General features: G+C 34.7%; 1 protein-coding gene and 1 long non-coding RNA gene across 2 annotated transcripts in view; both read right to left on the reverse strand.

Annotated features, from left to right (window-relative positions):
• LOC122634356 (G1/S-specific cyclin-D2) overlaps positions 1–10,530 on the reverse strand; it is a 32,130-nt gene extending 21,600 nt beyond the window's left edge. The window contains exons 1-2 of the mRNA XM_043823223.1: positions 10,264–10,530; positions 3,045–3,260 (exon numbers count right to left, since the gene is read on the reverse strand). Of these exons, the coding sequence (XP_043679158.1) occupies positions 3,045–3,260; positions 10,264–10,464 (417 nt within the window). The 5' untranslated portion in view covers positions 10,465–10,530. The remainder of the gene's footprint in view (positions 1–3,044; positions 3,261–10,263) is intronic.
• Positions 10,531–15,597: 5,067 nt separating this feature from the next.
• Positions 15,598–27,454, reverse strand: part of LOC122634354 — a 73,530-nt gene continuing 61,673 nt past the window's right edge. The window contains exon 3 of the long non-coding RNA XR_006328371.1: positions 15,598–15,698. This is a non-coding gene — a long non-coding RNA (uncharacterized LOC122634354). The remainder of the gene's footprint in view (positions 15,699–27,454) is intronic.

Here is a 27,454-nt window from a genome sequence, read left to right on the forward strand (position 1 = left end):
AAAAAAAAGAAAAAAAAAACAGAAAAAGAATGATAGAAAATGTTTATATGTATTATGGAAGAGTGTGGTAAAGGAGTAGCGATTTTGCAAATCTGATCTTTTTTCTTTCTCTTTTTTCCATCTTCTCTCTCTCTCTCTCTCTCTCTCTCTCTCTCTCTCTCTCTCTCTCTCTTCGTTTACATACTTAGCTTTCTTTTTCTCTTCTCTTTCTCTCTGTCTCTCTCATTCTTTCACGTTCTGTTTTCGAACGATGTACCAGGGATAAGAAGAGCCACGTGGCTGTGGAATTCGTTTTATTTTATCTGGATCGTTCGAGAAGGATAACGTCGTCGCCATTGCGAAGCACAAACTGGATTAAATCGTTCTCTTTCTTCCACATCAACACCGGTTCTCGTAGACTCCGATGTTGTTTCGAAAGATTTCGATGCATATGTTCTGACGGAAGCAAAAGACGGACAGACGGACGGACGGACGGACGGACGAATAAAAAGAGAAAGAAAGAGAGAGAAAACTCGTGCTATTCGATTTCTAATAAATTGTAATTTTAAAAAACCGCAAACTTTGCATATCTCCGCTTCTTTCAATATGGCGCCGATGTCTGGCCAAAGTGCAAATTTGTTGATAACGAGTGGAATTCATTGAAGTGAATTTATACGAATTTTTTAACAACAGTATCTTGTTTTTCGTTTTTTTTCTTTTTCTTGCTAATAATTAATTGAATGATTGAGTAAGGATTATTGAGCTCTTTTATTTTTTCTTTTTATTTTTTGTAACGATTAAAAACGAATGATACGATATTAATATACTCTATAACCAAACTTCTTTTTTTCCCTTCCTATCTATTATACAAGAGAAATTATATAACGCGTGTGAAAGTTGTAATATTTTTTTATATCTAACTCAATCACACGTTATAATTGTAGATTATATTTTGAATACTTCTAAACTTAAAAATTTCGAGTTTCAGGTAGTATAGGGTAGATATAAAGCAAAAAAGAAAACAAAGTTAAGATGTTTTAGGTTGTTAGAAAAAATCGACTCGAAAATATCGAAATCTTTGCTTTCAAAAATCGTTTGCGTCGCGCCCGTGAGACTCGTTGTATTCTCTTTAAAAATCGTATCGATCATCCCGATCGATATGCTAATCGTATGAAAGTTTTATAAGAGAAATTTACGGTTAGTTTTGTTCGAAAGAATCTAAACTTTAGTGTGATTGTAAACGTTTCAAATTTTACAATGTTACAAACGCCGAAAGAAGTATGTAGTAGTAGAATTATACGGCTCGCGTTTCAACTTCGATTTATCGAAACGTATGCGCATAGAAAGAGAGAGAAAACGATACAAGAAAGACTAGTAGTGGCACCGGTTTTAATAATCGATTATCGATTCGATCGAGAACACCTGCTGTTTTATTTATTTTTTTTATGTATTTCCTTATTTCTTTTCTTCTTTTTAGGAATGCAATTAAATTACTTGTTGAAAACATTTGAAATTCTTTCGAATATCCAAAATTGAATATAAGCTTGTTCTCTCATTCTTTCTCTCTCTCTCTCTCTCTTTTTTTTTTTTTTTGAGAATGCGACAGACCAACTCGGAGCAAACAAGCGATAGCTCGAGCAAGCCTAAATAGATAACGGACTGATAGTAACATTATTTAATTTTCAGCGACTCTTGACAATCTCTCGCGTACTCGATCTCTCTCTCTCTCTCTCTCTCTCTCTCTCTCTCTCTCTCTCTCTCTCTCTCTCGTCTCCTATGTACTGCTTAGAAATATTCATATCTACATAATATATCCGATTTTGATTCGCATCTTGGTGCTCAAAGGTTATACGATAAATTTCCAAATCCATAGCGCATACTTCTCTTTCTATCTATCTTTTTCTTTTTACATTAGCAACACTTAACAATATCGATAAGAACGATATTATCTTCCCTATATGTAAAAATGTGCATATAACAAAACTAATAATACACATGGATGTGTAAATGTGTAACAACAAAACTAACTTCTATATATTTTCTCTTCCCTTTCTCTTTTTCTCTCTTTTACACGTACACACGTTATTTAAATAACAGTAATAATCGTCTCAGCAAAAATTGTATAATATTCAAGATGATGTTATAATTTACACATACACACTCTTACACCCTGTATCCGAAGAAGCAAAAAGACGACAAAATATTTCTACGTGAATCTCGTATGAAACTACTACGTATTACGTTACGTTATATATATATATATAGTGTTATACTCTCATATGACCGAGAACTATCGAGTAACATACTACTGAATCTATAAGAAGATTGAAACTGACGATATTGAAACGCTTGTAGAAGAGACGACATATATCTTCTTAACATTCTATTTCTCTATACCCTTATTGCTACGATATCACGTTTTACTTGCAAAGAAGCAAAAAAAAAGAGAAGAAGACAAAAAAAATAAAAATCTAATCTTACTACGAACTCGTCAGAAACCGATCGATTTACGTTAAGAAAACCGGTGTTTACGTAATGTCTTCCCTTCTAACGATCGGAACAAAGATCTTCTCGGAAGGAAGGATTGAATGAAACTTAAAGATCAAGCGCCTTTCATTCGCGTTCATTTATAGATTTATTTAATGCGATCTATAATGACATGAAGAATATATATTTGAGAATATCAATACGAAAGTGGTTTGATTCCTTTTTCTTTCTTTTATATATATATATATATATATATCTTTTTTATAGATTAAATTTTGTTGCGAACTTTTTTTTTGCAATTGACAAACAATTTTATAATTAATAGATCATAAAACCTATGATCGTTTAATACGATGTATATATTAATTTTAATGTCAATTTGTTGGATAATTATTAAGGTAAAAGATTTATATAGATATCTTAAGTAATATTTTAAATAATAATAAAAACGTAATACGTATGTATTTTTGGAAGAATAATAAAAAAGAAAAAAATGAATAGACGATTTATGTTTCGATATTAGACGCGATAAAATCTACGATGTAAAAAAAAAAAAAGAAAAGAGATACGTCACTTACCCAGAGATCATCAAGAGTAATGGAGTTATCCGTATAGAAAACAAGGACTTCGGCTGTTAACGGCGATGCTTCTCGCAATTTCGAAGCGAGAAGTAAGCAGGTCGTTCCCAATAGTTGCAGCTGCGATTTCCTGATAGGACAAATCGACAGGAACCTATCGACGTAGTTCATCGATAGGGGGAAGACCTCCTCTTGGCACTTTTGCTCTTCGCATACCTACAACCATCGAAGAAATTCCATTAAAGCCTGATAGATCCGACGATTCCTATTATTTATTCCAATTGTCTCTATTAAAATTATTCTTCTTTTTCTATTCGTTTGAATCGATCGAAACAAAGAATGTGACGGAAAAATTATTATAATATAAATTTTTCTAAAAAAATAAAAAAAATAAAAAATAAAAAAAAACGAGACACTTCCGATAGACAATTATATCACATATACATATGTATACGATCGTATATTGCTATTAAAGATAGAACGAATGTCGATAAAAGAAGAAGAAAAAATGAAAAGATATAAAAATTGAAATATTTCTACAATAACGCAAAATTTAATTATATCATTATTTATACGAGACTACGTATGTACATACATACTTATACGTATTTCGACAGAGAACGACTATTTTACCTAGCGTCCAAAGATCGAACCGATCGTTGATTTAAAACAAGAAAGAAGAAAAAAAAAAAAATTAAAGTGCGAAAAAAACTGAATGAAAGAAAAATATTTCGCGCGATTTCGTAATAACGTGCGAAGGTCGGCAAGGATATGGTTTCACGATGGTTCCTATGGTGTCGTCGACCTCAACGTCGACGAGTTATGTTCGATCTCCTAAATTTCTTATTTCGAGACTAACATCGACGATAAATATACATATATACATACGTACATACGTACACACGTGCGCACAGGGTGAGCAAAAAGTTGCTAAGTATTTTTAAAAATCAATTATTCCGTTTCGATAAATCGTTCGGACTTGCAGTTAGAATTTTAATATTACAAAAGCTAGTAAAAAATGGTGGCTTTAGAATCTATCGAGTTTTGTCTACTTATGTCTCACCCTGTATATTGGTAATAGGGAAACGTTGCAAAATTTGTCGATGTATATCGCGTGCACCACAACGAAAGGTTAATGCCGAGCGCTCGGCCACGTTTGACCCTTTTTACGCTCGAAGATTAACTTTATCGTTCTGTCGTTCAGTCAACTCGAGATTATTGCCCGTGTCTCGAGCGTAAAGCGTGCGACACCGTGTATACGTATATCCTAAGAGACGAGGGATTAAGGACACCGTATATATCCTAAACTCACGAATATTAAGGACGCCGATTTTTATTTCTTTTCGTCAGAAAAAATATATATATATCCTTATTAATTAAGAATATATTTCGCTATAAGACATAATCTGAAATCCGGTTTCTTTTTCTTTTTCTTCTTTTTTATTGCGAATTTTAAAACTTCGTGACGAAGAAGAAATATATTTATTTAATCTAATTTATTGATTACTATGTTAATGTCTGTTTTTTTTTTTATGGTTTATATATATTTTAATTGATTTCACATTACACTGGTATATCTATTATATATGTATATAATTAACGATATTCTTTTTATTTATTATTATGATGCCAAATATTTATTATGCGATAAATCAAAAAAAAAAAAAAAAAAAAAAAAGAAAAGAAAATAAATAAATGTGTAGGTAGAGTTTTGAAAACGATTTTGATGCTAGCTGCAAGAATATGTAATAAAGGATATAGGGGTTCCATTTAAAAATGGAAACGTGACTTTCGCAGGGCTCAACAAGGTCATCGCAAAGTCGAATACTACGGTGTATATCCCGATTATTATAAATATAACAATTGGATCGAGATTAACGTCGAATAAAACTAATCACCTTAAATATCTCTAGCTCTATTAAGATATTATCATAATATATCGCAATTTATTCTATACACACACATTTATATTTAATCCAAATTTAATAACATGATAATTATTTAATAGTATATTACAATATTGCAAAAAAAAAAAAGAGAGAGAGAGAGAATAAACGATTGATCGATACGAGTATTTCCGATGTAAATATTATGGTTCAAAGTTGCGAAATTGAATACATGTTTGTCAACGTTCCTAAATAAAAAACAAAAAAAAATGGATTATTTAAAAATCCAAAGTATGTTAATAAAATAAAGAGGGATTTAAAAATTAATTAACGATACGTATACAGCAAATTACGAATAAAGATAGAGAGAAGTATGTAGTAAGATCGTTGTCAGATGACGAATTTTTTAAAGGTGAAATTATGACACGAACGCTATATTTAAAGACCCGAGCTGTGATACGTGGGAAGAAAAAGAAGAAGAAGAAGAAGCACGTGCGCTTTAATCGTGAAAAGTGATCTAACATAGAGATATATTATACTCATGCGAATGTATATCCATCGTTCTTAAAGTATTTATAATTTGCGTGGGAAACGAAATAAAAGAAAAAGAAAAGTTTTCTTACCTTTTCTTTCCTAAGTGATTATTAAAAATCAATTACTCTTTTTCAAGACTTTTTTTTTTTTTAAGATTAATCCTCGTTTCTCCTTTCATTCTTTTTTTCTCATATTACAAAAGAACAAGCCTAGCTCGTAAAGCTAGGAGCTTAATCAAGAGGCTAAAGCATTTATCAAACAAATAATTATTGATTTTTCAAATCACTCAACAACTTTTGACCCACTCTGTATTTCGTGTCATTTAAACTCATCTTGTTATCTTTCTCTTTCTCTTTTTCTTTCGCATACACATACACACGCATTAAATAATCAAGATAACGAAGAAAAACAACATTTTACATTGTCGAATACCGGAGATAGTCTTACAATAATGAAAAAAGAGTGCTTTGGCGCGAGCGGGTGTGTATGTATGTGTGTGTGTGTGTATATATATATACATAATACATAAATACACATGTACGTACTTTTAAATTATGGAACGATCGTGAATTATCTCTGCTTCGATGCCTCAAGGTGATTCCACACGCAAGAAAGACGACGAAGGAACGAAGCACGTCGACTTATTGAGCGTGACCAATGTTTTACCCTTCTAAATTACCCCCACGCAACACGACGTATAGCAGCTAATTAAAACCCTAGACTATAACTATCTCTCTTTCTTTTTTAATTGGGAATTTTCACACTCTCGAGCATAAGAAGAAAACTATATTTCTAAGTTCAATTTCAATGGTGTAAAATTCAGTTTCTCTAGGAAGAAGAAAAGAAAGGAAATAAAAATGTTGTTATCATTATTTCCGACCGTCGATATCTGTAAACGTTCCGTTTCTGTTCCACGTTCGTCGTTGCTTTTTTCCACTCATAAAAAGAGAAAGGAAGGAAGAAAGAAAAGAAGAAAAAATGAAAGAAAGAAAAAGAGAGAGAGAGAGAGAGAGAGATCAAATAGGAAAGATCACGAAATCGGTACGAAATCGTCGATTATCGCGCATCTGTTCAAACATCAACCGAAAGCTGCGTCGAAGTATAGCTTCGGTAATCTTTCTTCGAAGTAAGGAGAGAAAGAGGAGACACGTTCTGTCCTCCGATAAAAATACAACTCTACGAGAATATATATTCTTGCTATCGACTATCGAGAAACCTTGAAGAAAGTCGATCGAGATCTCGCTCCTTTTATACCTGCTTTGTATATTTGGAACTAAGCAACGAACAAAGAAACGTTAATGGAACTGGAACGACATCCTCCATCTTTTTTATACAAATCTATGAAGAAAAACAAATATGCTTATAACGTAGAAACGCCGTTTTTCTAATCCCTACGATTGGAAATAATTTATCGACGGACACCGAAGGAACATTTTACGAGATGTCCTCCGATCATTTTTTCTCGTGTTAATTTATAAAAATAATATAGGAATAGTAGAGATGTTAAAGACAACGTGCGATTGGAAATAATTTATCGTTAAATTATTAACTGTTATTCCATCTAATCTTCCCGCTAATTCTAAATGACATAGAAGGATCCGTACGGAGAAATAACAGACGGCACAGTGTATATCCAGTCACGTTCGAGACTTGTCGGAGAGTCGCATATATACTTCAAGGTCACCCTTAGGAACCTACCCGAGCGTTGCAATTACTCGTAGTCGTCCAAGATGGGTTGCGCAAAACGAAAGTTGGAATTTCTAATGTATGTGTCTCCCCCACCACCCCCTTCTTCACTGTCTTTATCCTATTACACATCGTAGATATCTTCTCTGTATCTCTTTCTATCATCCTCCTATCCATTTCACGGCTCGTCTAACATCAAACCTTCTCGCGAACGTCCTATTGCAAAAGCAAGATTATCAAAGATTCTCGGCTGATTTCCGACATGTTTGATTACGTCGTTAAAAAGTCGAAAAGAGAGAAAGAAGAAGAAGAAGAAGAAGAAGAAGAAACATGGCGTCGATTATAGGTAGATATCACATTCGCTTGAGAAACGAGAAAGTGATTCGTTATTAGAGGTTGCAAAAATTGCAGAGTTGGAAAAAGAAAGAAAAAAGAATGGGGAAAGCACTAACAGAAGAAAGAGAAAAGCTGGAGAGAAGAAATATTGTATTAAACTCGTTAGAAATGATCTTACGCACACGAGCATATATGAGAAAGTTTTGCTCGTAAAGGAAGCGTTAGAATCGTTTATAGGAAGTTCGTACAGACAGGTTCGATTCGGATGGTCGCCTTTCGGGACGAAGCCGAAGCCGAAGCCGAAGCCGAAGACGAAGACGAGATGAGGACGAAGAAGAGGAAAAGGAGGGGGGAGCTAAACGCGAGAAGAGACGAACGACGGCGAAGAGGGGCGGAGCGAGACGAGGAAAGCCGAGTGGAGACGATCGTAGTCGAGAAAACGAGTGACTCTGGAATTCGCTGACGCTTAGCCGAGCGCCGGCAACGCAACGTGGCGGCTGGCTGCTGTGCCTGAGGCCGCCAGCCAGTCAGCCTTTTAAATGCCCCTAGTTTAAATGTCCAAGTAAGCAGCGTGGAGCCGGCTACGGTCGCACGCACCACCATGATTCTTTTTCCTTCGTCTTCTTCTTTTTCTTCTCGCACGAGAAGTATATATATATATATATGTATGTGTGTTTCTATGTGTAGGTACGTATGTATGTATGATGTATGTAATACATGTTATATATATATATATATATATATATATATATATATGTATAAAAGATCTTTTTCTTTTTTTTCGAAATGAAAGTAGAAGATATGGAACGATTCGTGAGTTCGAACGGAAGAGAAGGAACTTATTTGTTACCATATTTGTAAACGGAAGGAAGTTCGGACACGTTGTCGAGAAGCGAATTCTTGATAGGAATTATATATGTATATATATATATATATATGTATGTATGTATATATGTATATGTATTTATATTATGTTATAGGTTTAACAAAGTATAGACGCAGGAAGCCTTCCCGAGGATTATTGTTCGATAAGAACATTTGTTTTTTAAATTAGATGAAACTTCTCGGTTTAATATGTAATATATATATATATATATATATGTACATAATTTCACTATTTCTCTCTTTCTTCCCTTTGCTAATTCTTATCTAATAAAAATGTCTACAGTCATTATTAAAATTAAAGGAAATTATATCGAGTATATTTAAAACTTTCCATTACGCTTAACATAATATATATGAAATAACTATTTTTCTCTTTCTCACTCTCTTTTCAACACGATTATCTAATCTCAGTGAACTTTATCGTCTTTATTTTACTCAGTCAACCCTCGTCTTACAAAGTTCGTTTAAATTCTCGCCTTTCGTAACGACTAATTCGTTAATATTTCCACTTTATCGAAAACTCGACGATATATATATATATATATATATACATATATATTGTAATTGTTTATGTAATTCGTTAAAAAGAATAAAAAATAGAAAATCTGGCTTGGAAACGTTGTGTTATATCGAAAGATCGAGAATTCGTTTCTAAAGTCGTGTGATTATCGAAATTATATTTCGGCCTTGTCGACGCAAAGACGATTGTCGTCAGCGATAAAAAAAAAAAAAAAAAAAAGAAAAAAAACTTTGTCAACGAATCATCTTTGGCAGTGTATCTTTTCCTTGTCTTATCGCTTATTGGAATTTACCTGAATCGAGATGACAGCGGAAAACGTCAAAATAATCTATTCTCGATTACGAAAGAAATATTATTTAATAAAAGTAATAATTTAAAAAAAGAGAGAGAGAGAGAGAGAGAGAGAGGAGAAAGGGAAGAAAAAAAAATCGATTGTCATGACGTAAATGACGATAATGAAAAAAAAGAAGTAGAAGAAGAAGAAGAAGAAAAGAAAGATGTCCTCTTCGTTGAAGGAAAAAAACAAACAAACAAAAAAAATGAACCGAGGCTTAGAAAGTTTATTATCGTTCAATTATCGTAAAAACTCTTCCGTTTAAATTCGGCAACAGCGTAAATTTCTAACCTCGGAGACGAAAAAACCAAGTGGTCGGTTAACCTCCATCGAAAAAGAGAAAAAAAATATATACATATATATATATATATATATATATATATAAAATAAAGGAAGAAAAAAGAGAAAACGAAATAATGAAAATAAAAGAAAGAGAAAAATAAAACGCATAACCGCAAACGCATCGTTTTGCTTTTCGTTTCTTTTTTCTTTTCTCCTCTTTTTTCTTTTTTTTTTTTTTCTCACACGAAATCGCATTCTTTGGGTATCACGAACGTCATCGACAATTTCGCTAAAGACACGGAGAACGATGGGAAGACATTCTCACACGGTGTTTCTAATCGCCTCGTGCTTCGGACGGTGTCCATTTTGTAACGGAAATGTCCGAACTCGAACTCGAAGAAGAGGAAGAAGAAGAAGAAGAAGAAGAAGAAGAAAGAAAATCGGATGAAAATTCTTTCGACGATTATTTTCTAAGGGAACTCTAAACGACGATTTTTTCTCCGCCATTTTGAAAACGATAGATCAATCGTAAAATAAACAAACAAACAAACAAACAAACAAACAAACAATTAAAAAGGATAAGTGGATCGGTCATTCGAGAAAAAAGAAAAGAGTTAAAAGATATAATAATTACGAGACGAGAAAAGACACGTGGACCGGAAACGCTTAAGCAAAGATAGATAGAGATATATATATATATATATATATATATAGAGAGAGAGAGAGAAAAAGTTGTCGATTACGGTTTAGGCTTACCTCTAACATCCACTCGGCGACGATCTTGCGCATGAGCGGCGAGATGTCCCTCTGAACGCACTCGAAATAAGAACTATTCGGAGCATATCTTTCTTCCGTCTTCAAAAGATTTTGTAAAACTCGATCGTCGTCGATCAAAGCTGGATCGGCATACGCCCTGCACTCTGTCTCGCTCGTTCGTTCGCAACAAAGTAGATCCATGGCTTGTTCTAACCTCAAATACAACTCTCCGTGTTTATACAACTTGGTATTACGTATAGGATATGTATGTATTTATAATTTTATTCCTTCTTTCTTTCCGTCCGATCGCGAAGAGAAGAATTTCACGAATTATGTATTTCTCTCTTGTCCTTCTTTTTCTGTTCACTTTGTCCTTTTTGCACGTATATTACTACAGCCGATGTTCTCTTCTCGTAGAAAGCAACAAAAATAAAAAAAAAAATATATATATATATATATATATATAAAGTTCGACCGAAGAGTATTATTTCGAGACTTCAGTCTTTCTTTCTTTCTTTCTTTCTTTCTTTCTTTCTATGTATTTATCTATTTCTCGTACGCCGAGAGATTTTTTGTCTTTCTTTCCCGGTTAAACGGCACTTAGCACTGATCACAATACAACACACAGCGACGTAGCAGAAGAGAAAAAAAACGGGAAAAAAGAGGAAGAACCAGGCATATGTACGTATTTATATATATATATATATATATAAATATATATATATATATATAAAAGCGTGGGTATACGTATGATTAGAGAAGGAAAATATAGACGTGCCTTCGGTCTTTGGTAAACAACTTTAAAACGGATATGCAGAACACTCGAGTACTCTCGCGTTTTTATTTTCGATTGGTATAACAGTTTAACGAGAGATCGATGATAAACGACGAGGATGATGCACGGAGGAATATCATTTGCGATAAAGAGTAAACGAATAGAGAGAAGTATGCGTGTATATATTTGTGTGTGTGTGTGTGTGCGTGCGAGAGAGAGAACAAAAAAAAATTCAGGAAAATAAATGAGAAACAGGAGGACGTTCAGAGATACGTATATCTATCCTTTCTTTTCTTCTTCTTCTTTTCTTCCGTAAGTAGAAAACGAACTCTCGATCTCTTTCTTTCGATTCTTCTCTTCTCGGTTACACCTCTCGTCGTCGAACGATGTTTCTCTATAGAGAGAAAGATGTATGTACGTACTGTATATATAACCTCTCGTCGTATCCTCGGGCGTTGATCTTTTCCTCGAACGTCGTCCTCTGTCTCTTCCTCGCACTTACACGCTCTTTCTCTCTTTCTCTTTCTTCGTGTTTCTCTGTGTCTTTCTCTCTCCCACTCTCTCTCTCTCTCTCTCTATCTCTCTCTCTCTCTACCTTTCTTTCTGTAGCGAAGAAATAAATAAATAAAGCGTGGGCGTTGCGCGTTTCTCGACGATTATCGAGAAAAATCCTGCTCTATTTCTTCCTTTTACTTAGCTCGTAAGCTTGCTCGAGCGCGCGTGCGTGTACGACGTGTATGCGACGCTCGAGAAACGCGGCACGTGCGCGTATCGCGTACTCGATAGATTTAAAACAAAAACAAAAAAAAAAGCGAACGCGAGAAACGAGAAACGAGACTCGCGTCGTGAACGAAAAGGAGATCGCGTTTGACTCTCCCTGAGACGGTTTGTATATTCGTCGTAGCCCGTAACCTTTATGGTTATTTAAATGTCCTGACGGATGCAAAAGCGTGCTTCCGTCGCTCACTCACAACAACACTCCGGTGGTATCTCACGGACCCGACACTGGCGACTTACCAGGTCAGAATGCCAATGCCGCTTAGCTCGACGATCGACGGTAACGGCTCGATAGACTTCCCCCACCACCGAGACTTTCCCTAACCCCCCACTACCGAGCGGCATCGCCACTACCGTCTCGCTCGGCGCCACAGGCGGCTCACGTGACCCTACCCCCACCAGCCAGGCGCCAGACCCGAGCCGACTGGTCACGTGACGCGGACTTAACTCCCCTCCACCATCGCCCACGAGAGACGAGATCGACCGAATACCCCCCACCATCCTTCGCTGCTACCACCACTACCACCACCACCGCTCCGTCCAATATCGGCGCCAGTTCGTTGATCGCGCGACGGTGACCGGGGGGAAGGGGGAACTTTTCTCTCCTCGTCTCTCTCTCTCTCTCTCTCTCTCGTTTCTTAGACGCTTTATCTTCATTTCCATCGCTCTTTCTCTCTTGCTTACTTCTCGTCTCATCGTGTCTTTTGCATCGTGTAAAGGGGACCACTGGTTCGAGCTGCTCGACTATAACAGGGCCGCCGCGCTGCCGTTCGACGTTCAGGGACGTCTCTTCTCCGTCTGGTTACCCACTCCTTCTTACTTTCTCCTTCTTTCGAGTTTTTCTTTTCTTTTCTTTTCTTTCCATTTACAGGAACGAACGATTTCGTAACGATCGTGGGAAGTTTATTTTATTCGTTGGTCTCAACGAAATCGCTACGACTCGCTTCGTTTCGCGTTTATTAGCGATCGGAAGCGCCGTGTGAAAAACTTACGAAATGACAACGTGGCGTTAAACCTGTTGCACGTTACCTCGAACGTACATTTATTTCATATATGTTTAATCTATCGTCGTATATTATTTTCTACGACGTCATAGATTATTACGATTCTTCTCTTTGTACGCGTAACGCGTACGTGCGTGCACGCATATGCGTACGTATCAACGTTTCTATCACGTATCGAGGTTAAAACTTTTATAGTTTTCACAGGAGGGAGAACATAAATGTTCCTCGAAAGAATTCAACCTCGTCATCGAGTTGTAAATTTATTCGAGAAAAGGAAAAAGAAACGACGAGGGAAAAAGAGTTAAAATCCTCGGTCGCGGGGTGGAGGGGAGGAAGGGAGACAGGGTGGGAGGGAGGGAGGGAGGGCGGAGGGGAAGGCACGCGAGTAGGATGATCGTACGATATCGAAAGGAAGAAACTTCCTTCTCGTGAGAACGTTCACGAATTATTACGGCGAGATAAAAAAAAAAAACGTAGGTATAGGTAAGTAAGTAAGTAGCTATGCGATGACCTTGGGTACTTGGACGAGAGGATCCGGCACTGGCCTCAGGGGCAGCTCGGTCGAGTCCGGTCCCATTCGCTTTCGTTCGTTCGTTCGCACGAGGTGAAAACTCGGAACACAACTCTTCCACGTTGTTCCTTGGCGTTCAACGCCGCTTTTGGCTCCTTAAATCTCGTTAGAAAGATCTTAGAACGATTTTCGGAGATCGAAGAACGATCGTCGATCGAATCTTTTTTCTCTCGAATATTATCCATTAATAGGAACGATACGACGATATGGAAATTTCACTTTTCGTAGCAATTTTCCTTTTTTTTTTTTCTAAAAAAAAAAAAGAGAGAAAAAAAAGAAGATAAAAGATTTTTTATTAGATACGCATAAAAATTGTCTTTTAGTCAACGCGTGTCGCCGAAAAGTGTCTTCGCTTTACCTATATATATATATGTATATATATATATATACATGCGTCTCTACGTACATATATATGTATATATATATATATATTATATACTCTTGGACAAACGTTTAACGGTCGATTCGCTTGAAAATGTCGTTACTTTCCAGCCGAACTATTAAATACATACATCCATATATATATATATATATATATATATATATATATATATCTACGGATCGGTAAAAAATTTCTGATATTACCAGGCAACATGGGAACCGTTAAATTCACGCATCCTGTAGATCTCTACTAACCTCTTTTTTTTTTTTATACACTTATCATCGATGTTCGAGCATACAAAGCATAGAGAAAGAGAAAGAAAACGATAAAGATATACAAATATATAGAAGGAGCAAGAGAGAGATAGAAAGTAGCCGAATAAAAGGAAGCGAGAGAGATAGAGATACAAGAATCTCTTGAAAGAGATAGACAACAGACAGACGAAGAGACAGAGAGAAAGAGAAAGAGAAAGAGAGCGACCAATCTATGTATAAGAAATATAAGAAAGAGAAAAAGAAAAGAGACGTAAGAGAAGAAACGAGAAAGTCTTGGATCCTGAGACGAGATCGAAGTTTCTTTTCTGCGTAGGAGTGGGAATGTCCTTCGAGAACGAAACTCGTGGCTTATGCGTCTCCCCGTTGTCTCTCGTTTACGCGTACTACGCGGCTTACTACATCGTTTTACTATCGCACAATACCAAAGTGTAATTCGCGTGTGCTCTTGACTCGGAGTCACGACCGGATGTGCTCCGTATAGGTTAGGCCATCCTATACGTGTCATCTTTATATGTATTATATCGTGTGTGTGTGTGTTATATATATATATATATATATATATATATATATATGACTATACATACATACACATATATATAATGTACGTTATGGGTGACATCGATCACGTTTAAGAGTGAGAAAGAGAGGAAAGAAGAAGAGACGCGTGTAAAGAGATGAGTGTGTACGTGTACGTGTACGTGTACGTGTACGTGAGTGTGTAATAAAAGAAGAAACGTCGTTCGTCCTCGTTCGTTCCTTACGATTAGACTAACTCGCTTTGGTTACACATATTCCTTTCAACTACTACCAACCTACGCTCATTCTCGCTCCCTATACGAATGAGTAACCTTAAACAGGATGACGAGATAGTCCTGGGACCCTGAGAGAGAGAAAGAGAGAGAGAGAGGATCTTCATCGAGTTTCTCCTTCTTCCTTCGAAATCTTAAAGATCGATCATAGTTTTATATATACGCGTCTATCCATCTATGTATCTATGTTATTTATTAGATTTTTATTCAATGATTTTTATTAAAAGACTGCTAAGACATAGATCTCTTCTTCTTTTTTTTTTTTTTTTTTTTTTGATTCGTTTTAATAATAATAAATTTCGATAATAACAAATATGAAATCGCGTGGATCTTTTATTACACTGTGAATATTGTACCGTTTGTTCTTTTTTTTATTATATCATTTTTAATCAAAATATATATATATATATATAATTATTAATTATATAGGTGGTATATATGTCATTATTTATATGCTGTCAAATATATCGGATTAATATCGGTCATAAGAATGAGAATGAAAATGGATCGATTATACGAAACAACGATTTTCAATTTTCCCGCCAGAAATTAAATCGAGAGATTTAAATGGCCTCGAAGGCCTCTAGGGAAGCTAAGTCGCTAGTATTTAATTTCACTAGAGCATGAATGTTCCGGCTGGTGCTTACCCGTCTCTTTACGATACGCCTGGTAAGCTTCTTCTTCTTCTCCTCCTCCTCCTCCTCCTCCTCCTCCTCCTCCATCTTCACCTCCTCCTTCTTCTCCTCTTTTTCTTCTTCTTCTTCTTCTTCTTCTTCATTCGACTCACCTCGAACACTCGAAGGGAACTCTCTTCGTTCTGCCTCCATGATCGTATAGCTTAACTACGAGCACGAAATCGAATCGACGATAAAATTAACTCGTATACCAAGTATGTGTGTGCGCGTGTGTGTGTGTGTATGTACGCGTTGTATAAATGTATGAACGTATGTATGCATGTACGTATGTATATACGTATGTATGTACGTCTATACGTATGTGTCTAACGTGTGAGCTTTAGTCCGTGTCCGAGGAAAGGAACCGAAGAGAATGTTTCTTCCTTTTTCCTTTCCCTTTTTTTTCCATCAAATTAATCTGATATTATTAACTAATAAATGTGCAGGACGTGCCTATACGTATTCGCATCTTCCTCTGTACAGGATAGTTTCTAGCCGAGCCAAAATTGCTTAGACGATTTTAAATATTGTTATCGATCCTTTCGGATTCTACCAAACATGTTTCTAATTCCTAGTTTCTTTAATTTTTTCTTTGGGGCTGGGAAAAAAGTGAACGTTTATATCATATCGAATATGTATATAAATCAAAGAGATAATTCAATATCTACGATCGTGATTCTAACTCGGAGATTTTAACGAAAATATTTGGAATATTCGATTTTACGAAAATTTGATAAGAATACCAATAAGAAAATATCATTCTGATGATTCTAATCATTCCGATTATAGGATCTCGATCTAGTGTGAGAAATGAAATAGGTGGAAAGATTTCAAGATAAATCATTGGAAGAGTGAAAAGGAAATCCTTTACTCGTTTAATCTACCTAGGTTTCTTCCTTCTTGATTTATCTTTGATCTCGAATACGTTAGATCCTATTAAATCTTTTTATTCCGTTCTATGTAGGTAGTTATTTGCGGCTATTTCTTACAATTAGATTTTCATAATGTATCCTCCGGCAAAAGAACGACTAGAATAAATGCCAATTTTACTTTTGACGATGATGAATATTTACCGTCTAATTCATCGCGCGACGTGATTGTCGATCTTTTCCAATTTCTTCGTTGCACGTATTCTAAGTAATCACATATATATATATATATATATATATATATTCGTTTATTTATTTATCTATCGAATCTAATAACGTACTGCACGCATTTGTATTCAAAGCGTATAAACGATTGAAAGAAAAAGAAAATTTTCCGAATATATCATACTTCTTCTTTTCTTTCTAAGGATATATTATTTTTCTACAATTTTAATTTCTTCCCTTATATATAATTAATATATAATTATAACTCGATTAACATTCTCTCTTATACCCTTATACAGCCCGAAAACATTCATTCGTTATCCTTAACAATTTCATTCGATCGAGTATTACAATATTTAATTGTCTTTCTTCGAAACTCGCGATTAATAATAGAATATTTACGTTCCGATCTCTGTGTTTATATTCTATGTAAAAGTGAAAAGATCCTAGTTTTAATAAATCGGTCGAATTGAAAATGCATTAGACGACGACAACGACAAGGTGACACGTTGCAGTCCTGCTTCCTTGAAATCTTTAAACTAGCCGGACTAGTTCTCGACTTATCGCAGCTCGTTCCGATAACACTTCTGACGTTTGTATTTAACACGATCGAACGGAGGAACTCTCGTAGGAACAACTAAAGAGAAACTCCCCTTCTAAATCTTACTTCAACGAAAATTATTTGACATTAAATTAATTTGCTGAATAATTTTTATGAAAATGTTACGCAAAGAAAATCGTCTTCTCCCCGAAGCAAATAAATTCTTTCCAATTTTTAATACTATATTTTTTCATTCTTTATTCCTTTCTTTTCTTTTTTTCTTTTCTTTTTTTTTTTTTTTTTTTTTTTTTTTTTGAGAAATGCGATAACATTCCTTTTATACTTTTTATTTATTTTTTTTCGGAATTTTTATAAATCACCAATTTCTAATTCGTTATGCTCGATTAATTCGAACGACGATAACGATCGCGATTAATCAGAATCCCTTATCTAATCGATGATAACAAATCGATCACATTTATTCCGATCGATATAATAAAAAAATTCTTTGAAAATTCCCTCTCCGTCCCGTCCTCTCTCTCTCTCTCTCTCTCTCTCTCTCTTTATTCTGTATTTTTTTTTTCTTTTTTGTTATAGCAATAATTGTTTATTATCTTCCAGACGATAAGCTTTACTATAAGTTACTAATATATGAAATTTTAGATCGCGTTGGTGTTTCGTAGATACGTGTTTGTTGGGCGTTGAACGTTATCACGAATGTTTATGCCATTTCTCTGTAGAACATAGTAGTAAATAGGCGAACGATAATCCTAGCAATTTATTTTTAATCTTTCGTTAAATTACATGCTAACTCGTGTAATAATCTTCTTTATTATGTACTCACCATCATCGACCATACACACTCGTTAAAATCAACTACGTATTACTGCATATTATTACGTATTATCTAGCGTAAAGTGTACAGGGTGGGTCAAAAGTTTTTATAAACGATTTTCCAAATCGATCACGATTGAATCTTTCTTTCGATATAAGTCTTCTTCGAGTTAATTTTTTTGCTCCTTTTACTTTATTTTATTTTATTTTATTTTATTTTTTTTTTTTGCGTATCGTAAACCTGCAAAGCTTTTGATTCATCCTATATTTGATTATCCTCGATTCTTCGATAAAACAGACGATACGAAATTGAATGGAAATTTTATAGATTTCCTCGACGAAATGAACAATTTCGAGCAACTAATATTAAACTCCTCGTGTTACATGGTTCGCAGCGTATTTTTATTACATATATGCATATATGAATGAAATTGATAAGCCTTTTACGATGCAACATATCATTGTTTATAGCTTCCCTTAAAGTGTACAAATACCCTTGACCCGGATCAGTCCAACGATATATAACGAACGATTTTATATACACGTACATATATATATATATATATATATATATATATATATATATGCAATCGTTCTTTTTTCTTTTCTTTTTCTATTCTTTTATTTTACTCTTTCCTCGATCGATATCGCGTAACGTGATATAATATGTTTTATCTTACATAATACATATGCAGGTATTACCATATAAATGTGTTTACGTATGTGAGTATGTGCGGGTTAAATCGATTTACGTTTCATATCGAAATCAAATAACGTAATGCATCATAGATCCGTACGGACGGTTCATGCATCTATGTATATACAACTGCGTGTATATATGTATATATATATATGCATGTATACGTATCTATGTAGTTATGTACATATGTACGTAGAAGAAAGAAGAGGCACGCGTTCTCATTTTCAATTAAGCCGTTTTCAGAATGACGATATTTACGCGCGATTCATTCGAGTCGGCACGTCAATGGCACGAACCTCGGAGACCTCCGTTCTGCCTACGAGCAAAAGCTAATTACACGTATATTTCGCGATAAGGATCGCGTGACAGGGGCAATGCGAGAATCACAAAGATTATTATTACAGTACTGTGTATTGTGACACGTAGATATATACAATATATCGTTCATTTCATACACGTAATCACAATATCTACAATATATCTACGTTAAGGTACTATGTATTGCGATAAGATGTATATATTATAGGTATGTGTATATATCAAATATATATATATATATATATGTGTGTGTATAGTCATTTATTAGATATATTCATTTTATATAGATAATCGTAATATCTATGTGTGTCGTTCATTTACATAGAATAAGTAATCACACTATATGTGTGTGTGTGTGTGTGTGTGTGTGTGTGTGTGTGTGTATATATACATATGCATATTAGGTCAGAGATTTAAATGAGAACATTTTAGAAAATAAAATGTATTTTTTTTTATATATGATACATAGGGTCAGTCATTGATGAACTTATGTATAGGAGGTCCCTCGTATGTTTATACTTTTAATAAGGCTTAAAAAGAAGATTGTAAAAGACAGAAGAGAAAAAACAAGTATACGAATGAGAACGAAGAAAAAGAGAGAATAAATAAAAAAACGGTGTCGCCGAGTGCATATGAGAGCAGCGTGTGTACGTCGAAGTGAAGTATTCCTATGAACGGAAATGAGCGTACGCGAAGAGGTCAAAGGGTACGTGAGCTGATAATGACGTCACCTTCTCGAGGACTTTTCCACGTCCATTTCTTTTTTTATCGCGACATTATCATCGCCACTGTCGTTAACGTGCTTATGGAATATATACACTCTTATTATATATATGTGTGTATCTATACATATATATATACACACACACACACACGTACGTACGTACATATACATATATAGAAAAAAATAAATATATACGAGCTTCCGAAATGTTCTCATTTATGTAAATATATGTATGACTCAGCCGGTATATCTCAAAAATAAATACATACGATTTTCTAAAATATTCTCATTTAAATGACTGACCCTTATATATATATATATATATATATTTATTTTTGTATATATATATATATATAAATACATACAAAAAAAAAATAAATACATACAAGCCTCTAAAATGTTCTCACTCCGTGAAATATAAAAAATAAATGCGTACAAACACATAGACACGTGCACGCGTATACATACTTAAATGCAAGTCCTATTAACATATTTATACGAAATTTAACATTTGTATTCCCAATTATATTCCACGCGTACACACGCGCTATACCCATATACGCACTTTCGATAAAAGTTTATCAAAGATTATTGTTCGAAGGAAGAAACGATGGACGAACGTGTGTCGATTCGTTTGGATTTAAAAAGCGTAGTGTCGTCGTTGCCTTTCTGTCCTGCTTCGGTCTAATTAGAATTTAACCAACGAAATAGCGTTTTTTTTCTTCTCCTTTTTCTTTTTTTTTTAGTTTACCGTCGACGCCCCTTCGAAAGCTGTTCTTGGTTGTCTCCTGAGACATCCTCAACTACTACTACTACTACTACTACTACTACTACTACTACTACTACTACTACTACTATCACTTTTTCTTTCTCTCTCTTTCTCACTTTTTGTTTTTAACGAGTCTCATGCGAGTTGCATGATCACTTCGAACAGCAGCGTGCGATTTCTCTGTGGCAAAGTTTTATCGCACCCTAGGAGGAACGTTCATTCGTATACTGCCCAAGTAATTGTAAAAACCCATTAGAGTGCAATAATTATGCCGTGGACGATGCGTGAAGAGAGAGAGAGAGAGAGAGAGAGAGAGAGAGAGAGAGAGATATTTGTCGTAAAGTTTCTCTCTCTCTTTCTCTCTTTTACAAACATACATACATATGCACACACACTTATATACATGCACAAACACACATATATACATGCACACGCGTGATATATGCAAGCGCACGTTGCATTTCCTATTATTTCAGGCCAGTGTCAGGATGTTGTTAAGTTGTAACGCGACAACTATTATTTTTTTTTCTTCTTTTACGCATCGTTGATCAAGCTAATCGCATTGCTTGACACGTTTCTTTCATCGGGTTTCCTATCGTAGCAAATATGCGATCTTTTTTAATCGACGAATTTCTTCAAATGTCAAGCGAATCCAACTGGGTAGTAAATCGAGGGAGTGTGTAATTAATCAAAACAATTACGAAAGATTATTATATAGGTAAAGCGAACTTCAAAGAAGTAACCAAAGTTTGGGATATTGTTTTTCTTTTCTTCTTTTCTTTTTTCCTCTTTGTTTTTCCCTTTTTTTTTCTTTTTTTCTCTAATCGCATCGTTTCGGTTCGTCGGTTTTGATTTATTACCGTTATGATACCATCTATTATCTTAAGCGTTATTTTAATTACGAAATTTGAGATACAATAGTTCATTTACAGTTCATTAATGTTCGATAAAGTTTCATTATTCGTACAGATCCGTCGAGAAGATATGACGCGATTAATAATTTTTGTTGACGTTGTTTAACTGCGTTGGATCGATACTGTTTCACTAAATAAAATATATATTAAAAAAAAAAAAATATATATATACATTTTATAAAATGTATGAATAAATATATGTGTATGCGTGTACGTGTGTGTATAATTAACCCAAACGAGAAAACTCGATACGAATTGACTTCGATAAAAGCGAGGTAAAGGGAAAAAGAAAAAGAAAAAATGAATATGATCTCCTCTCTCTCTCTCTCTCTCTCTCTCTCTCTGTCTGTCTGTCTCTGTCTCTCTGTCTCTTTCATTTTGAAGCAAGTTTCATTAAAAGGATTTCTTCTTGCACGACGCATGTAAAGTGCAACAAATCGGTCGTTGGATTTTTTACTCTCCTGTTTGCCTCTCCATTTCGTTTAATTAAATGTATCGCGATATTAAGGAGACCGTTTAGTTGCTCTCACGCGGTATGCGTTACGTTGATCGAGGGAGTATTTAATTACACGAAAATTGCTTATCCAGGTTACAGAAGACCTTCGGTAGATAAGCATCTATTGAAGGAGACCGGCACAGGTAGATCCAAAGGACCGAATCGTATAGAATCCTCGCGCATTCTTTTTACGTGTTATGTATTTCTTTACCGAATAACATTACATTGGTATTCGTATTAAACAGTAGTCGGAACATTTATAAAATCTTCATTCGAATTGTTCCAAACGAGAACGATATTGATCCAAACTTACACAATTATTATTTGCTCCGTCATAGGTTTGATAATTCGAATGAAAAAAATAAATAAATAAATAAATAAAAAAAAAAGACAGGATATCACAAATTATTTCATAAAGAGTAATCGTCTACGTAATAGGTTTTCTGATTCGAATAAACAGTAAAAAAAAATAAAAAAATATCATAGATTATCTTGTAATTTGGATCAACAACGACATACAACTTTAAATTATTATATAAATAAATAAATAGACACACGCTATATATGTATATATATATATATCATTTTTTCAAATGTATTATATACAATATATCTGAAAAAATGTTTCGGTAGTATATACAGGTAGTACAGTATATATCGATCATAGAAGAAGATATAACGGAGAAGAAAGAGATGTCATACATACATACATACATACATATATATATATATATATATATCCCAATAGAGATTATTCGTGAGAAGATTACACCTGAACAGAGAGTGGACAGGTATTCGCAGGTATTCACCTGTGCCCTGAGCGTACAAGTTTGCGTCCGGGTTTGGTAGCTCGGATGGTATTATTAGCCGGAATGGGACGACTGAGGGAAAGGATCGGGACAGGGAAGACTTGGTTGGAAGCCTTGGAATTGGACGTGTTGGATACCATGAGAAAGAGAGAAAGAGACGGAGAATCGAGAAGGACTCTCGAATGATGAACAGAGAGACCAAGATGGTTTTTCAAGCTCACCGAACTCGCCTGGAATCTGCAATGGATCTTTCTCTCTCTCTCTCTCCCTCTCTCTCTCCCTCCCTCTCTCTCTCTCTCTCTTTCTCTTTCTCTCTTTCTTTCTCTTTGGCTTTTTTTTTCAGAGATACGATCGTCCATGGTTAATAGAGTTTACCAAAATTATGTATTACATCTTTCGTGACCACCACGATATTGCGATTCCTTTACTTCTCGTCGTTTCTCGAACGAGTATCGCTTGGAATTTGTCTACCTTATATACGTTTGTTCAAATCGTTAGATATCTTTTTATTCTTTAGATCTTCAAACTCTACAACTGTATCGACAATTGAGATTTGTCTATCATTCGTATGTATTCTATCTATTATTATTATTATTGTTGTTGTTGTTGTTGTTGTTGTTGTTTCGACAACAAATTACATTTTCTTCAATTTAACGCAAATAATAATATTAATAATAGTAATGATAAGGAGAATAAGTTTTATAGTAATAAAAATTTCGTTGAATGATATCACAACTATTATATTATACAATAACAGACAATAATCGAGAAAACAAAGAGGATTAAAATCCAGACAGCCACCGATTAGATCCTAGTCTCGTCACGAACGATGAGAAAATTTCCAAAGCTTTATTTCAAATAAACTCGTAAGGTAAGTAAGCACGGTATGGACGTGGAATAAAAATCCTGAACATGTCCGAGGATATCCGGAGACCCGTTAGACTTGACATAGTAATCGATCTCTAATCTTCCAAACACGTACATTTAACTTCGATGATAAATTTTCCCTTTCCCTTTTTTTTTTTGTTTACTAATCTTTTTCCTTTCTTATCTTTTTTCACTAATTCGGTATTTATGATCCTTGGTACTTCGTTTTTCTTGGAACGAATACTCGCATTGTCCATTCGAAAGTTTTGGGAAAAACAAAAAATTTTCTATTTCTACAAAAAGAAAAAGAAAAAAAAAAAAAAACATCGACTCGATGTGGATAAACTTAAATCTCGACGTAGTAATAATCGCTTCTAAATCAATCAAATTTTTTTTAGTTTTTTAAAAAAAGAAAAGAACATTCAAATTCGCCAACAGGTACAGGTAAGTAGGTACACGTTGTCTCTCGATTTTCTATATCGTTCGAATGTCTTCGAAACGTCATTATCTCGAATCGAATACGTCGAGCAGTAAGTTTTAAAGAGTCTGTAAGAGCCACAGGAATCCGTGAAGGAGTCAACGAAAGAGAAGGAAGAGAAGAATGAGAAGGAGGAGGAGCAGAGTGAGGATGAGGATGAAGATGAGGACGAGGACGAGGACGAGGACGAGGACGAGGAGAAGGAGAAAAGAGGCTTGGACTCCGTAGTTCTCTCGACTCCTCCACGACAAAAAGCAAGGCTCAAGCGATGCACACCGGGTTACTCTTTCCGTGGAGGTTCGATCCTCTTTATTTGGCGATGCTGAAGATACGCGAGTTGGAAACACGCCCCGAATGCTTCGTTCTTCAACGAGTTTATCTAGAATTCCATGAGAATATCAACTTATATATACGAAAAAAAAAAATAAATAAATAATATATATATATATATATATAAGTAAAAATCTCTTTAAATATAATCGACAATTTTTTGAGAGAGAGAAAGAGAGAGAGAGAGAGAGAGAGAGAGAGAGAGATATATAGAAGGGCTACGATAAAAGAACACAAAATGATTGTGCTTGATCGATCTCCTAATGAACCGTAATTCGTGCCCATAATGACCGTCCGCTCGCAGTGATTTTAAAATGCCGGGGACAATCTTGTTAACGGCGCGCCGATAATGACGGTAATAATATATCGCGATTATGGGCACGCGAGCACAGACACAATAAGCGTTCATACGAGCATAATACATATATATCGTAGGTTATAAATATTTATAATCTTCTTGTCATTATTGTCGATTATCTTTCGTAACAACTGGGATGCGCTTATCGTCGTTTCACGCTTGACACTCGCGAAACGTTTCGCGTCATTTTTTTCTCTTTTTTTCCTTTTTTTTTCCTTCTTCTTCCCATCTCTCTTTACTTCACCTACGACTTGGAAAATTATCGAACGCTTGAAATTAGGATGCGTTTAAATGATTCTTTTTTTTTTTTGTTCTTAATCTCGAACTTCTTTCTTCTCACTTCTCACTTTTTTTTTCCTACAATATTTTTTTCTTTCTTCCTCTCTCTCTCTCTCTCTCTTTCTCTCTTTTGTTCTTCTTTTTTGTTTGTTTGTTTCTTTTTTTTTTATATTCTCAGTTTAATTAGTTCGACCAAGATCGACCAAGAAAAGCCGAACGAAGAGTTTTGTTCCCCCGTTCCCTTTCGAAAAACATCGACAGCGTTCTGAGTAGTCGATAACAACCTGTAATTGATTTTGTGAATCGAAACGCGCACCGATCTACCCAAAGAAGAAATAGAATACGGCACTCACCGCATTTGGTACTGCTACGGAATGTCGTTGCGAATTGAATAAGGTTCGTAAGAGAGTGAACGAGCGATTGAGAAAGAGAGAAAGAGAGAGAGAGAGAGAGAGAGAGAGAGAGAGAGAGAGAGAGAGAGAGAGAGAGAGAGAAGAGAAAAGAACTATGTAGCAAGTTACGTATGTAAGTATATGTACATACGTACATACATACATACACGTACGTAGGTACGTATTTACGTATGTGAGTGCGAGTGAGACAACACGATGCAAGCTTATCTTTCCCGCTCTTAATTGTTCTTACATTCATACGTGCTACTTTAACCATTGGAATCTTAAGAATTCAGGACTTCGCATATACGATACGCTCGTTTAACGCCAAATAACATCGATTAATCTTAACATGGTTGAACAGCGATGGCCGATAAGAGAATACTCCCATTTATTTTAATAATAACAATTATCGCGATATATACGTATATATCTTCGCATTCATATAATTAGGTTTCGAATTTACGTGGATTAAAGCAAGTTTCAAATTTAAAGAATTCAAAGATCTCTCGCCAAATTAAATTACCTTGTTTTCTTTTTTTATTTTTTCTTTTCTTTTTGAAGGAAAGTTTTTTGACGATCGAATATTCATTAACGATCGCTTGATTATTCTTATAAAGATGACGAATGAAAAAAAAAAAAAAAAAAAAAGAAAAGAAAAAGAAAAATCCTTTCCCGCCGGAATCTCCATTCATGAAAACTATTGAATGAATCGATTTCATTCATAAAGATCATTCTTTTCCCGCCAAAAATTTCGATTCAATGAAAACGATAGTACGATAAGGATTTCTTCTTCTTTTCCTTTCTCTCGTTATTCTTTTTCGAACAAGTCGATGTAATTCGTAATTATTCGAGTAGAAAAAAGAAGAAGTTTGAGAAATCGATCGAAAGATATGGTTTCCATGGTTCGTCGTTGCAAAGAAAATGAGAGATACGGAGAGAGAGAGAGAGAGAGAGAGAGAGAGAGAGAGAGAGAGAGAGAGAGAGAGAAAGAATAAGAGAAGAAGAGAAAAAAATAAACGACATACGGGACAACTAGAAGGCCATAAGCTCTTATGCACTATGATAATGAGGTAGTCAGGCGCCGGCGCCAATCATCGCTCGGCTTTGCCCTCTTTACCGTATCTACGAGCTCCTCGTAAATCATATCGACTGTCTTCGTTGACAGTTAGCATATGTTTTTTTTTTCCTTTTTCCTTTCTTTTTTCTTTTTTGTATTCTTTAAATATCCTTCCCTTCGTTCGTTCTCTTTCTCGTCGCGATCCGGTTTTAAAATTGGTTTCGTAGTAAAGAGAAAGAGAAACGAAAAGAGACAGAGAGATAGAAACAGAGAGAGAGAGAAAGAAAATGTTCTTTTCCTCCATTTTTCTTTCTTTCTTTCTTTCTTTCTTTCTTTCTTTCTTTTTCCTTCTTTATTTCTTTCTCTCTTTCTAATCTCTACTTCGTGGGTAAGCGTAAAATATACAAGATGTTTAGTTTGGAGTACCTAAGCCTAGAGGTAAGCACTTTCCGTAAGCAGATCAGAGACGCCATCGCTGATAAAGTGAACCGAGAACTTGAATGAAACACGAAACCTTCACGTTTATTTTTTCTTTTTCTTTTTCTTTTTTTTTTCTTTTCTTTTCCTTCCTCTTTTTCCTCTCCCCTCGACAACAAAATATCTAATTTATATATATTGTTATCTTATAAGAGATAACGCGAACAAGTAGAATTAGAGAGAAGAGATAAGAGAGTTTCTTTCGTTATTAATATTTATAGTTGTTTTAATAATAATGATAATGATTTGTGTGCGTAAGATTACGTACAAGATAATTATAATTTAATTTAGTCGTCAATATTGTTATTACCAATATAATAATAATAATAATAATTATTATTATTATTATTATTGTTGTTGTTGTTGTATCAATATTTAATAATGTTACTTTTAAAGGACGAATAATTTCCCATATATGCATAACTAAAACCGTTTTATTAAATACGATTCGTCTTTTTTATTTCTTTCTAAGATTAAAAAAAAA

Source organism: Vespula pensylvanica, chromosome 14, assembly GCF_014466175.1.
Source record: "Vespula pensylvanica isolate Volc-1 chromosome 14, ASM1446617v1, whole genome shotgun sequence".
Lineage (NCBI taxonomy): Eukaryota > Metazoa > Arthropoda > Insecta > Hymenoptera > Vespidae > Vespula > Vespula pensylvanica.